Genomic DNA, 15,811 nt, shown 5'->3' on the forward strand with positions numbered 1-15,811 from the left:
AGCGTTTAATGATGTTGTTAGTGAGTAAACAAATGGTAGGAGTTGTGAGTGTTGCTGATAGAGAGTACCTGGCATAAAGGGAGTAAAAGAACACAGTGAGAACATTCCGGATGTCCAGCAAGAGTAAAGCTGGGAAATAAGAAGCAGGAGACAGGATGGGATTAGGGTGACACAAGGGGAGGAAAGTGACGTGAGGGGCTGTCCACTGGATTCTAAACCTGAGGTGACCCCTAGAAAAGCCTACATGAGACGATTCCTACATGGAGTGATGACCTAGCAACAAACATTCAACAGCCACGCGGTGAATCAAGCCTCCTGGCCCCTCATCAAGTTCCCCTAAATCAAATGACCCAAGTTAACGACAAAGAAAATATGATTTCAGATGTAAAAAGAAACTCAGCACCCCTTTTGCATTTCCTTCCCATGTAACCAATAAAACAACTCAAAGCTTGATAGATTCCTACCTGCTGGAATTCTCTTAAATATTTTATTACCTAGTAAGAGCTAAATTCTTCAAACATGTCAGCACCTTAGGAAATGTGACATTATTGGACTGATCTTTCACTACAGCTGACTACTGTGACATAATATTAGATAAATAGGAAGATATTGGAGGGTATTTAGTGAACTGGAGGACATTGGAAGAGTCAGGGCGGAAAGATCTACTTCATACAGAAAGCTCAGCTAGGAGAGTTTGAGTGTTTCAAAAAACCTGTCACAAATTTCAAAACATTGCCTAGTCCTGCTAATTTGTATTAGCCTGTGACAAATAAAGGCATACAGAGATTCATTTTTTTGCACAGCAAGGCTAGGGAGACTCACATGTCATAGTAGGAAATAAACATAGGATAAATGGTTGGCAGAAAGCTTTCAATTAGATCAATTTCTTAAAGTGTATTTATTTATTTTGAGAGAGAGAGAGAGAGAGCGAGCATGTGTGAGTGGGGGAGGAGCAGAGAGAAAGGGAGAGAGAGGATCCCAAGCAGACTGTTGGCACAGAGCTCTACGCAGGGCTGGATCCCATGAACCCTGAGATCGTGACCTAAGCCCAAATCATGAGTTGGACGTTCAACCATCTGATCCACCCAGGCACTCCTAGATCAGTTTTGTCTGAGATAAAAGCCAAGCTTTCTATAAATTATTTTTATCTACATAGTCTTTTTCCTGTGTGCTCAGGAACAATTAAAATCTGGGACTTTGGCAGCGGGCAGGAGATGAAAATGTTGCCTGAAGGGAAAGACTGGAAGGAGGAAGAGCACTGGCTACGGCGCCTGATTTTCCTGAAAGCTCAGGAAAAACACCAGTACTTGATCCTCACCTTGGAGCACAACGGGAAAATCAAAATGATCCAGGTTTGCAATCTCAGTTTTATATTTGTACCCCATGTGCTCTTCTTGGGGAAATCAACGGAGTCCATGGATGATCCCCATTTCACGCCTCTCTCGCCGGTCATCTGAGGATAACATTTCTCCACGAGTCTTCCTAGGAGGCTCCCAATTAAGAGCATCCTTGTCCAGGTCCGAGCAAAGAACAAAAAAGAAGAGCTGATCAGCGACAGCATCTCGCCCAGCCAGCATTTGCTGAAGGATTAGTTAGGAGCCCCTGGAGCAGGTATCAGAAAGGCGAAACTGACCCACAGCTGCCACCTCAGACATTGTTTATACCCTCGTCCGGGGATAATTCCCTGGTGGAACTGCTCCCCAGCAGTCTCGGTGTAAGGGAGCAATGATTCCCCTGTGTTCTCAGAACTCATAATGCGTTCAGCGATGCTCAAGTCACTTTTTCAGTTTGTCACCAAAATTGCTTTGTTTACTTTGAGGTTAACGATGCAATCTGCTCAGGGCCATTTCGGGAGGATTGAGGTAGGCTAATTTATTTTTTCTGCGAGTCTATTACCACCTAAGAATGCTAATGCCTTCTTCATATTTAAAATGAAGGCTAGATCATTTATCCTGGCTACTGAGTGGATCTCTCTCTGCCTGGAACTCGAGGACTCATTGAATTTATTATTCCCCTTCTGAAAGCTAAAATCAGGGGAAAAAATCTTAAATTAGGGAAGCAATCATGAAATTTCAGCATTGATTAAGGTGACTGATGTCCCTGCTGCTGGAAAAAAGGAGTGAAAAACATCCCTGATGCAATATACTCTTCCCATGTTGTCGGAACAATCCAGATAGCACCATAGAAAGGAATTTTTAGTTATTATACACTCTACCACATGACAACATACTGATTTCCCTTCTTTCAATTAGTGCAACTGGCCACCAGTATGCTTTTCCTAATATACAGTGTCTATTATAAACAAGCCTTTTTTAACCATTCCAAAAAAAAAAAAAAAGCCTGATGCTGTTCCCAAGTCAAAATTGGTTTTGGTTTTATTGCAGCATTGTTCATTTTGATTATTCTGGTTCTTCATGTTTCAAAAATCCATAGACTGAGCTTGATGAAGACTGAAAACCTCTCTTATCCATATTTGTATTCCTGCTCTGCCCCAAGCAGGTGCTGATTAAGGATTGAGAGAATGAAGAAATATAAGAAACCTTTTATAAGATATGTAATAATTTGTACAAATCTCAAAAATATGATGTTAAGTGAAGAAATTTAAAGAATTCATACAGTTTGACAGCATTTATAAATAGGCATAAAGAAACATCATTATATATGTACACATATATATGTACAATAATATGTAATATATGTATATGCAGAATGCACGTATAAGTTTATGTAGAAATATTAAAACTTCCATAACTAACACTGTATTCAGGTTACTAATTACCTCTGGAGAAGGAAGAAGAAACAGGACTATATTAAAGAGATCTAAACAGGATTTAAGATTTGATAAAGCCAGATGGGGGGTACATCACTGTATGTTCTATTTTTCCTATACCTTTAAAACAGCTCAAAATAAAAAAGTGAATTGAATTTTTCATATACTCACTGTATTTCTATTGAAGGGTAAGGAAGATGATATGTGCCTTATGGTAATATGGGAGCTGCCCAATGTGATGCCTATGCTACAAAGTGGGATTCACACTGTGCATCTGAGGATATCCCCTCAAAATAGGAGCATGACTATTCCTTTCCCACATGTCGAGTTGATAGAGAAAAACTTTTCTCAACGTGCTAATGTAAGTTCCATTTCTTCATTTCTTTCCTTTTATTATGGAAAATTATAAACATACAAAAGTAGAGAGAACAATACATTGAACTTCTATGTACTCACATGCAGCTTCAGGAATTATGTGTACATGGCCAAACATTCCTTTTTATTCCTACCACTTCCCACAACCACCACAAAAGAATTATTTTGAAGCAAATCCCAGACATTAGGTCATTTCATCCCTAAATATTTCAGTATGTATCTCTACATGATAATGACTCAAAAAATGGAAGGACATGGTTATTTTTAAGATATCTTCTAAAATAATTTTTAACAAGTCCTTAATATCATCAAATATTTACACAGTGCTCAAATTTCCTAGATTGCCTCATTTTTTTTTATGGCTTACAAGATTCATATAAGGTCCATTTGTTGCATTTAGTTGATAAGTGTCTTGAATCTCTTTTAATCTATAAACATATTTCCATTTCTCTTTTTCCTTTGCAATTTATCTACTGAAGATAGTAAGAGTTGGTGCCATAGTTTCCCATTTTCTGGATTTTGCTGATTGCACCCCCTGGTGTAATTTAAGGAGTTCTGTCTGTACTTGCTCTAATCTGGCTGAATTGCATGAGCTTTGATTTTTTTTTAAATTTTTAAATGTTTATTTATTTTTGAGAGAGAGAGGCAGAGCATGAGAAGGGGAGGTGCAGAGAGAGAGGGAGGCACAGAATCCAAAGCAGGCTCCAGGCTCTGAGCTATCAGCACAGAGCTTGAGGTGGGACTCGAACTCACAAACCGTGAGATTATGACCTGAGTCAAAGTCGAACGCCCAACCAACTGAGCCACCCAGGTGCCCCTGATTTTTTTTTTTAATTAGATTCGATAGATTCTGTCATATACTTCCATTAGGATTCACAAAATGGTTGCTTTAAAAATTAATTAGTTAATTTAAAATCTCTAAGAAAGTATTTTTGTGAGGCACTTGTATCTACTCAGTATGGCAGGAGCATGCGATCATTCCTGAGGGGTACAGTGCATGACATGTTTCAGGCTGAAGAACAGAGAAATAAGGAAGCTGCCCTTGTTCCCATAAGGATTCAGATCGATTGATTTTCTTGAGACTTTATCAATCTTATTTGCTTACTCTAATATTAGCTCAAGCCATTTATACTTTCCAGTTTTTACAAAGATAAGTGGTCAGATGCTAAAGAATGCAAGAAACTGAAAATTATAGAGGGAGCAATTGAAGAAAGCCTTAAGGTTTTACCGCTGTCATTAGTGAAACAAACATAATTTAAGAGAGAATAATATAGCTTGTTTTAAAGAATTTGGAAACTGGGGCGCCTGGGTGGCTCAGTCAGTTTAGCGTCCCACTTTGGCTCAGGTCATGATCTCATGGTTCATGAGTTCAAGCCCCATGTTGGGCTCTGTGCTGACAGCTCAGAGCCTGGAGCCTGCTTCGGATTCTGTGTCTCCCTCTCTCTCTGCCCCTCCCCCTCTCATGCTCTGTCTTTCTCTCTCTCTCTCTCAAAAATAAATAAACATTAGGAAATTTTTTTTAAAGAATTTGGAAACTATTATTTCATCCTACATGGAGAGATATTGTATTATTTTCCCTCAAATTTAAATGTTAGTTCAGCTCTACAATTCCAATTCCACTCTTGTTAGTTTAAATGATAAGTAGGTTTCATAGTTTGCTAAAGGACTTGAAATCAAAATATACAGTGACTGTCTCAGGATAACATTGCCACATAATGTGTGCCAAAGCTGGAAGAACAGAATGCATCTCCTCAAACACTCATTCTAGTCCCTTTCTTCCAGCTCCACACAATTGGAAACACTAGGTTCAGTTTTATGTTCCTTGTTTGGAGCTAATAAAAGCTGAACAATGATTAATGCACAGTGAACTAGACCTGATGCAATTGGCAAGTTATTACATGGGTAATGAAAAACGCTTGCTTTGGAAAAAATGAGAAAAACTTCTGGAATACATTATTGAAGTATAATGAAAGTACCTTTATGGTTATAATAAAAATGTAAATTATCTCTGATTTTGAGCCCTTATGTTTTGTATTTATCATAATTAGCATTTATGGCGCTTCTTTTCTGCAACACATTTTGAAATTACTCTATAGATAGAAAGTTTGCAAAAGTCACTTAGGGAAAAAAACTTGGGTTGCGCATGGAAATTATCTTTCTCTAAAACTCTTCCATTTATGAAGGACTATTTATTGAATACCTACTTTGTATCATGCATTGTTCTTAGCACCAGGATTAACAGGTTGGTGGAGTTTGGTACCTATACCTACTTCCCTCTGGCAGCACAAGCAGAGAGCTGGGAGGATTAGGTCAGGGGAGTCTCCTAAAAACAATTGCTGAATAGGTCTGAAAGAATTACTAAGATGTAGCTTGGCCCAGATAGGGTATCTAAAAGTTTCCAGCAGGAGTTGAGAAGACAAAGTGAATGCCAAGTGGAGGAGATAAAATGAAAAATGTCACAAAAGTAAGAAGTTGCATGGTTTGTGAGGAATAACTGCAGGTACCTCAGTGTGACTGAAAGAAGACGGGGAGTGAGAGAAGATGGTGATGGATAGATAGGTAGGGGCTAGATCATGCTCATGGCGTTAAGGTACTTGAATATTGTATAAAAAATAGCCATTGAAGGGCTTTAAATGAGAAATGACATGATCAAATTTGTGGGTAGCACCTTTGATGCTGCTTTGATGACAGTTTATGGTTTTCTTTTTTATTTATTTATGGGCGGGGAGGGGCAGAGAGAGATGGAGACAGAGAGAATCCCAAGCAGGCTCCACACTGTCAGTGCAGAGCCCAACAAAGGGCTCAGTCCCATGAACTGTGAGATTATGACCTGAGCCGAAATCAAGAGTCAGACACTTAACCAACTGGGTCACCCAGGCACCCTTTGATGACAGTTTTGAATGGGACATGATTGCAGGCAGAAGATTCAGGCAATAGGCCACTGTTTTTGGTGAAAGAGATAAGGCCATGATAGGACGGTGGAAGGAGAGGTTTCAAACAATCTTTAGGTGGCAAATGTAGCAGAACATGGACTTCATTAATTAGTGATTGATGTTATGTAGTTGGGAGAGGGGGGTCCTGACAGAAAGGAAGGAATCAAGGACAGCATGGAGCTTCCTACTTGAAAGATGGACTGAGGGGGTGCTACCCAGTGAGCTGTAGAATGGAGTGAAGTAACATACTTGAAGGAGGTGAGAAATTATGCATGTTGAGATACCTGTAACATTTCTAAGTAATTAAATATGTAACCCCAAACCTTATGGGAGGGGACTGAAAAGATCATTAGAACACTGAAATTGGAACAATTATTAAAATATAGATGATGAGATTGCCCAGAGGAGTTGGAAAAAAGAAAAAGCCAATGGGCTAGAGCTAAACCCTCAACATATTAATATTTAACAGGTTGGTAGAGTAAGAGGTACCAAGTAGGAAACAGAAAAGGAAGGGTTGTCAGACACAAGCAAAATTAGGAGCCTTATGTCAAAGATGTCAAGAGCGTAAGAAGTTTTAGGAAGGAGAGAGCAATTGAGAGTGACAAGAATAATACACCTATAATCTTTTTTTTTTTAATTTGAGTATAGCTGACACACAATGTTCCATTAGTTTCAGGTGCACAACTTAATGATTTGACAGGTTTACACATGATGCTATTTTCACCACAATGTAGCTACCAACTGTCCCATTACATTGCTATCACAATATCATCCACTGTATCCTTATGCTGTGACTTACTCATTCCATAACTGGAAGCCCGTATCTTCTACTCCCCTTCACCCATTTTGCCCAGTGTCCCACCCCCTTCCTTTCTGACAACCATCAGTTTGCTCTTTGTATTTGTAGGTTCAATTCTGCTTTCTGTTTATTTACTAGTTTGTTTTATTTTTTTAGATTCCACTTATGAGTGAAATCATATAGTATTTGTCTTTCTTAGTCTGACTTATTTCACCTAGAATAATACCTTCTAGGTTCATGCATTTTATCTCAAATGGCATGATCTCATCCCCTATTTCAATTTTAATTTGAGTATAGTTAACATATAGTGTTATATTAGTTTCAGGTGTACAATACATTGATTCAACAATTCCATACATCACCCAGTGCTCATCACCAGTGCAATCCTTAATCTCCACCACCTGTCTCACCCATTCACCCACCCACCTCCGCTCTGGTGACCAGCAGTGTGTTCTCTATAGTTAAGAGTCTGTTTATTGGTTTCTCTCTCTCTCTCTCTCTCTCTCTCTCTCTCTCTCTCTCTCTCTCTCTCTTCCCCTTTGCCTGTTCATTTTCTTAAATTCCACATAAGAAATCATATGGTATTTGTCTTTCTCTGACTGACTTATTTAGTTTAGCATTATATTGTCTAGCTCCATCCATGTCATTGCAAATGGCAAGATTTCATCCTTTTTTATGACTGTGTAATATTCCTCTGTGTGTGTGTATGCACGAGCACTCATGCATGCACACAGGTACACATATGTGTGTATACACCACATCCTCCTTATCTATTTGTCTATTGATGGATATTTAGGTTGCTTCTATATCTAGGATATTGTAAATAATGCTTCAATAAGCATATGAGGTGCATATATCTTTTCAAATTAGTGTTTTTATTTGGTGTGAGGGGGTAAATACCCAGTAGTGGAATTATTGGACCATATGGTATTTCAATTTTTAATTTTTTGAGGAACCTTCATACTATTTTCCGAAGTGGCTGCTCCACTTTATATTCCCATCAATAGGGCATGAGGATCCCTTTTTCTCCACATCATCACCAACATTTATTTGTTTCTTGTCATTTTGATTTTAGCCATTCTAACTGGTGTGGAGCAATATCTCATTACGGTTTTGGTTTGCATCTCCCTGATAAGTGATGTTGAGCATCTTTTCCTGTGCCTGTTGGCCATCTGTATAATAGACCTCTACTTTATTTAGCTGTCACTCTTCTATGTTTCTAGAAAGTCTTATACATGCCTCCAATACAGCACTTTTAAATTGTACAGGGCTTTATCTTAATACTTTCATGATATGATAAGTTTGTCCAGGCCACAGACATTCTGTTTGACTTTGTATTTCAGGAACCTAACAGCGGGTGTCCAACAAATAGTTGAAGCAACAATTGAAGAGTGCCAAATAGCAGTGGCAATAGAGAGTGCTTAGTGATAAATAGAAAAAGTTTTCACAGAGAAGTATGGAGCAGAAGCCAAACAGTGAGTGAAGGGAAAGTCGTAGGGAGGATCAGCCAATACAGAATATTTTTAAGAAGATTGAAGGAAAGAGAAGGATGGCAAGGGAATCTAATGGTTGGTATGCCAGGGAAGAATAAGTCAAGGCTGGGAAGAAGGAGCCAGTAGTTGAGGAGTATATTTTGTTGTTTTAATGAGTTCAACTAGTTAAAACAAACAAACAAACAAAACTCTAATGCAAAATTAAATCTATTTTACTAAATTTCATGCTCTAAATTTTAAAAAATCATAATGAGACATTTTGTTTTAATGATAGAATAACAAACTGTACACATAGCATTTCTGCTGCGGTTAGATACTGTGTTCATGATGGTCCATAAGTCTTTTTGCTTCCTTCTTCAGAGTCCTGCCATCAGTATGGAAGTGAACTGCATTGATTTATTGCAAGTAGAAGGATATAATTTGATAGTGGCTGGAACCTTAAATGGTGTGATTATCTTATGGAATTTTGTAAACTCTACTGTCAAAGAAGTGTAAGTTGCATCTTTAAACAATATAAAAGCTGTACTGCAAAAGAGCCAAAATAACATTCAATACTTTTTTATTTTTTAAATTTTTTAATGTTTCTTTATTTTGAGGGGGGGAAGGCAGAGAAAGAGGGGGCACAGAATCTGAAGCAAGATCCAGACTCTGAGCCTTCAGCACTGAGCCCGATGCAGTGCTCGAACTCATGAACTGTGAGATCATGACCTGAGCCAAAGTCGGGCACTTCACCAACTGAGCCACCCGGGTGCCCCACATTCAACACGTTTTTAAAAACAATAAATCAGTGGTATAACAGCGGTGATGCTCTCAAGAGAGGCTTTTCTGGAAGTTACATTCATGAGATTTGTTCTGTATGTCCAAATCCCAGAATAATAATAGGAATAATAAAAGGAAATAATAATAATAATAAAAGGAAACTTAAGTATTCATATTCCCAAGTCCCTTGACTTTCACTCTTCTCCCTCTAGTACATGCTTTCATGTGTGATCCTGTCCTAATTTATAACCTACACAAAAAGTTAAAATATGTATATATTTTAAATTTTTGTAATGTTTATTTATTTTTGAGAGAAGACAGAGAGAGACAGAGTGTGAGCGGGGGAGGGGCAAAGAGAGGGAGACACAGAATCCGAAGCAGGTTCCAGGCTCCGAGCTGTCAGCACAGAACTTGATGTGGGGCTTGAACCCATAAAACCACAAGATCATGACCTGAGCTGAAGTTGGCACTTAACCGACTGAGCCACCCAGGCACCCCTAAAATATATGTTTTAAACACTAATCTCCCTAGAGCTTTAAACACACATATCTGGCGATGACCATCTGGGTCACCAGCAACACCCTGAAAGAACAAAACTGTGTCCCAGTCTTCCCCTCTCCCATTCATCTCCTTTTCCTGTATTCCCAGTGACACCACCATCTGCTCAGTCACCAAAGTCAAATGGTGAGTAGCATTCTACATGGGTTTTCTTTTTATTCACCACTGCAACGTGTGCAGTGCATTATAGGTCAATGCTAACAACGGGGTGGCATATGCAATTAAATAAATAGATCTCAACCAATCAGATATGCCCTGCACCATAGCCAAAAGCTTTACCCACTCCCTGCTATCCATTTCTAAATATTCTTACCATTGTCTGTAAAGGAAGTAATGTAACATTGGATTATTTGCTACGGATAGGTTGTAAATAACAAACTCTCCCCAGTTCTGTAATTGGGCCATAAGCAAGGGCCATGTGTAAACATCCTGTATCAAGGGAACTTGCAGCGTTGTACTTTGAGGTACAAGGTGGTCAAGAACCTTAGTGAATGAATAAAAATAACATCAATCTATCTAAGCATTCAGAGGAAGGAAAGAGGGAGAAGAGCATTAGAAAGGACAAGAGGAAAGAGGAAAACAAGAAGAAACCTCTGCTTCTCTATTTACAGTGCCTTAAACACTCCTGGTCCATCTGGACCCCAGACCCCTTTCCAGTGTAAGTCTGAGCCTTTACCTTTAACCAACGTTTGAGGGGACATAGTCCTCTCTTGTTTCGATCCTGGATTTGTTCTCCTTTGAACCATTCGTTGACTTCTCCCTCTGTACCTCAGCCAGTGTTCTCTTGGGTCCTGCCCTAGAATTCCTGTCACCCTCCTGTTCCTTCCTTTCAACACTTGCCCTTGGGCTTTCTCATGACTGTAGACTTGTCACTTGATACCCATATCAATATGCACTGTGTGGTTCTTCAGCCTCTTATTAAAGCAGTTCTCATGCTGTGTCAGCTTGTGCGTGACTCACTACAAAAGGAAAGCAGAGAGACCGTAGTCCTGCTTCCACAGCATCAGGAGGGAAGCTCTCCTGAGAATATTCCCAACTTGAAGGAGGAGATGCTCCTTGTTGAAGTGCTAGCATTTTGCAAAATCGATGCATGTGAATCCAGCACTCAGTCAGAGGAAAGTAACGGTATGGTGAGCCATACATCATGTTCCCTTCCCATGAGAAGATGATTATACACAAGTAAGTGACTTAGAATCACTTTAGTATTTTGCAAAACACACAATTTAGTACAGAACTGTCTAATGTAACTTGGGTCCAGCTTTCAAAAGGCTCTAAAGTTGCAAGTGGTTTCCATATTCATGGTGGAAGCCGTCTCTACCTCTGCTCAAATTTGCCTAAGATCCCTTCACCAGTCAGGAGACATAGCCTTTCTCTTCCTGTTCAAAGTCTCATGCTTTTTGGGGGGCCCAAACTGGAAATTTGCCACTCCACTTACTCAGAGTAGAATTCTATTCTTCAAACTTTCTGAAACTTCCAGGAGGTTATATGTAAGTCCACTTTGACGTATTAGTAGTAGGCTAGACCTGCTAATTGGATTAAAAGACTTTTAAACACTGAGTTGGTCGTGTGGTTACACAGGGCTTTATTAAGGGAGATCGGTTCCAACTCTACCCCTCTAGGTTTTCTCTCATGTTCAGTGATACCAGCATTGCAGGAATTGATTAGCTCTTCATGGGATGTATAAATAATGCAAGTTGCCTAACTTGTAAATGTTTATCATGTAAATGTATGCTTCACTCCCAGGTACAGACCTGAAAATTGCTTCAAGGTGGACCCTGATTTGGATCCCAAACGCTTTAGAATCAATGACATACTGTTCCTCTTTCGACCCCCTGAATGTGCAAGGTAACTCAGTACTTACTGATGAAGAAATACTGTCTGGGACTTATGCGGGTGATGTAAAAAGAGTTCTCCTTATCCCAGCACTAAGGAAGGTACAACTGAGGGAAGACATAAATTGGGAATGCTACTTGGCTTAAGCTTTCTTCCCTGCTACTATCTTTTGTAGGTAGGTGGTCCTCTGGGATCTGATTTGCTGTGTGGGGTTCTCATTTCCCTTACCATGTCAGCCTCACAGCAATCTCTACACCAGTAGAAGAGGTAGAAAATGCCCACTTGACCACACTTGTGGCCAAAATAAGGAAGGACTTGCAGGGCAAATTTAAACCTATAGCAGAAGGTTTCATATGACATCTGCTAAAACTGAGCCATCTCCATTCATTTCTGAGGGGGAAGGACATTGTTTTCTAAATATTTAAGAAAAACTATTTTTTCTGTCTAGATGCGCTTCAGAGTTCTGATTTTCAGGCAACATGTAATGGGAAAGGAAATGAGAAAGCAAAGGCTTCCGTGTTGGTTCTGAGTCACCCAGCAGTGAGCAAGAATGCACCACCTTCCCTACCCCTTGACTTGAAATTGCCTTAACTGAGACTACTTTGAAGACTTGTTCCATATCAGTGCCCTCACTGGAACCTAAGTCACTTTCCAGTTCATTCCAGCAGAGCACGGCCGAGACAACCAGGCTAGAACTGGGAATTGCAGAGCAGAGCAGGGGTTAGCCAGGCCCACCCCCCAACTCTGCTCCTGCCATTTCAGTGTCAGCTCCTGGGAATACATCTAGCCCTGAGCAGTGGTACAGGGCACATTTTTATTTCCCAGACCCAGGCAACATTAAATGTTAATTACTGAGGCTCCCCAACAGCATCTACCAAAACCAGACAGATGAACATTTGTAACCCAAGATAGAAAGTATGATTTGTTTCTTGAGTGGCTCAGTATCCATAGATGATGAGAGAAGTAACCTATTGAAATTAAACCAGAGAAGAGCACACTTTGTGTAGGATAGAATATCTTAACTTTCCTTCCTTGGGCTTTTCCCTCTTCCTGTAGGAGATCAAGTCAGGATTCTGTGTGCTCCTCATCACAATGTGATTCTAGTAAAGGTCCACAGAGTAGCAAGGTAAGCAACAAATAGAAAGAGTGTGTCTCCTGTTATATCCAATGTTGGTTTAGAAATAGTGATTGGCCCCACTTGAGATGCTCTTTTGAGAGAAGGTCAAGGTGGAAAAACTCTGTATGTACATGCATGTGTAAAATCTTTTTTTTTGGTATTTTCAAGGTTTTCATATCTGAAAATAAACCATACATATAAATAAAATATATTACATATGCTATCTTTACATTTCTGAAATAATAAATCAATTTTAGACAACCTCTTTTGCTAAAAAGTATTACATACATTACACAGGGAAGAGACGACACACAGAGTAATACTGTGGTTTTCAAACTCTGTTCTCAGTCCATAGATTTGGTACATTACATCTCTAGTGGATTTTGTTTTATTTTGTTTGAATAGTTTTTATGTTTATTTATTTTTTGAGAGAGAGAGGGAGAGTTGGGGAGGGGCAGAGAGACAGGGAGACAGAGAATCCAAAGCAGACTCCAGGTTCTGAGCTGTCAGCAGAGCCTGACCTGATGGGCTTGAATTCATGAACCATGAGATCATTACCTGACCCGAAGTTGGATGCTTAACGAGCTGAGCCACCCAGCCTCCCCTCTAGTAGGATTTTGCTTTAAAGGAAACTTTTCCCTGGAAAAATTATTTTAAAATGACTAGCATGATGAAAAGAATAAACTCACAAGGATGTAAGAGTCAGACAGACTTGTACTTCAATCAGGTGCTCTGATTAGCTTTAGAGACATCACCTAATCTCTGAGTTTTGTTTCTTTATCAAATAAAGTCTAATTCACATGGCTGCTAATAGAACTGGAGATCATGTACACCAAGAACATGGCATGCATTACACACATAATTACTCTCATTGTTATGCCCTCCCTAAGCCACTAGAATGTTGTGTTACAGACACCATATTTATGAACATGACAATCTCTGCAATATACTTTTTAAAATAATTAATTCAAAAACAACTTCAGGGGTGCTTGGGATAGCTCAGTCAGGTGAGTGTCAGACTCTTGATTTTGGCTCAGGTCATGACCCCTGAGTTGTGGAATCAAGCCCCACATTGGGCTCTGCACTTAGCATGCAGCCTGCTTAAGATTCTCTCTCTTTCTCTCTGCCCCTCTCCCCCACTCTCTCTCCTTCTCTCTCTCTCTCTCTCTGAAATAAAAAAATAAAATAAAATAAAAACTTCAAAAAGAATGCTGAGAAATGTAAAATTAACAGAGAACAAACTGATGGTTGCCAGGGGGAGAGGATGAGGGATGGGCAAAATAGGTGCAGCGGAGGGGGAGTTACAGACTTCCAGTTATGGGGTAAATAAATCCCAAGAAAAAAGATATAGATAGAGCATAGAGAATATCGTCGGTACAGTAACAGCATTGTATGGGGACAGATGGTAGCTACACTTGTGGTGAGCATGGCATAACTTAAAGACCTACCCAATTGCTGTGTTGTAACCTAAAACTAATGTAACGATGTAACATTGTGTGTCAGCTATACTCAAATGTTTAAAAATTAAAAAAAGTGTAAATGCACCTGAAGAATCTAACTCATCCAGTACATCTCATTTCCTTACAATGTCACTGAAATGCTTTCTCTTTTTCTCCCCTAATTCAGGGGAGCAAACAGAGCATACATGACACTGAGGTTAAACGTAAGTATGAGATCACCTCTCTTTCTTGTAACAATTTCTTGTTACAGGAGTTCGGGTTCTAGAATAGTCTTATGAATATACATTATATCCTTTCTGTGGCTAAATGTTAAGGAGGTGGTATAAGATTCAGTAGTCTAAGAGGCAGAATTTCCATTATGGTGATGCTGTTTTAAATACTAATTCTAGATTTTTAAAAATCCAATGCATTACTGAGCTTCTTAGTCTTGAGTCCGTTTTCCTAAAACTTATACTAGATTCATAAGCCATTTGGGATGTGTAAGACTTACACTGGGTATATATCTAGTTTTAGCTGTTATATACAACGTGGAGGCTTTTGTAATAAGATGAAAAATAATTTCTTCCCCCCAGTGATCTAGGATTCTATTTGTTAATGCTTTTTTTGTTCTCTGCCCTGAGTGAAGTTATCTGAGGTGGAAAAAAATATTCTAGGGGAAAGAATGTGTTGTCTTACTATTTTCCTACCTGGCTCCTCTTTTATGTTCTATAAAACTTGTAATTCCAAGTATTGCAAACACCCATGGTAGCTCGTTAACTTTCCTGTAGGTGAACAAACTGATGTCACAATGGGAGAGCAACATCTAGTGCACAGAAAACATCCTGGAGGCACCAATTTAATAGAAGCTCAGCCCCCTATCATTGTCAGTGCTCATGAGGATGGACATCTTCGTTTGTGGACCATGGAGGTGATGGGACCCATTGTTTACCTGGAACAGCAGAGAATGAGAAAGATAAATGTATTATGGAATGAACCCTAGCCTTCTAAGGCTCCAGAGAACATCCAATTCTTGTATTTTTCAACCTTCTAACAAATTGTGGGTCCTCAGCCTTCTCACTGAAAGTGCGACTCAAACATTACAATAGGACAGTTCTGTAACTCGGGTCAAATGATCAAAACTCCTAAGTTAACTATTTCAAATCTGTCTTTTCTTTAAATTGAGCTATGAGTACATGCCACTAACTATTTCATTGGATATTTAAATAACATTAGAGGATATTAATGATGTATTACAGTAAAAGAATATAAGAACACTCAAATATTGAGTATGTATAAATTTTTAGTTATCTAAACTATTGGAAGAAGTTATTACATTGTACTGAGTGTCCTTAAGTATTTTACAATGAAAAAATAGCTTTTATTTCCCAGAAGATTTAAATGACTTGGAGCGGAGGGTGGCAGAGTTTAAGACTAGGAAGACAGAAATGATGGAAGGAAGGATCTTGATGGAAGGTGCTGATAACAATGAAATCAGTAGAGAGGCAAGAAATCACTAGAGAGGCAAGTGAGAAAAGAGCCACCATTTTGTATGGCAGATAGTGAGACCCAGTGACACAGAATAGCACAGGCATCTGCTGGGTAAAACGTCCAGGTCTGTCAATAGATCTTAGCGTGTAAGTGGGAAAATCTTGGTTTGAAAATACAAACTTTTTGAAACAATTTTTAAATTTCATTTTAGAGAGAGAGAGAGAGAGAGACAGAGCAAGTGGGGGAG

At 39.2% G+C, this 15,811-nt stretch overlaps 1 protein-coding gene across 1 annotated transcript in view; it reads left to right on the plus strand.

Moving 5' to 3' along the window:
* The window catches only part of WDR64 (WD repeat domain 64), a 136,751-nt gene that overhangs the window by 96,049 nt on the left and 24,891 nt on the right, over positions 1-15,811 (plus strand). The window contains exons 14-20 of the mRNA XM_047077344.1: positions 1,177-1,352; positions 2,958-3,131; positions 8,731-8,861; positions 11,431-11,532; positions 12,577-12,646; positions 14,264-14,300; positions 14,865-15,004. Coding sequence (XP_046933300.1) covers positions 1,177-1,352; positions 2,958-3,131; positions 8,731-8,861; positions 11,431-11,532; positions 12,577-12,646; positions 14,264-14,300; positions 14,865-15,004 — 830 coding nt within the window. The remainder of the gene's footprint in view (positions 1-1,176; positions 1,353-2,957; positions 3,132-8,730; positions 8,862-11,430; positions 11,533-12,576; positions 12,647-14,263; positions 14,301-14,864; positions 15,005-15,811) is intronic.

The sequence above is a fragment of the Lynx rufus genome, unplaced genomic scaffold (assembly GCF_022079265.1).
Source record: "Lynx rufus isolate CCGP_SWC_20201006 ecotype Redwood Valley unplaced genomic scaffold, mLynRuf1.p SCAF_15, whole genome shotgun sequence".
Classification (NCBI taxonomy): domain Eukaryota; kingdom Metazoa; phylum Chordata; class Mammalia; order Carnivora; family Felidae; genus Lynx; species Lynx rufus.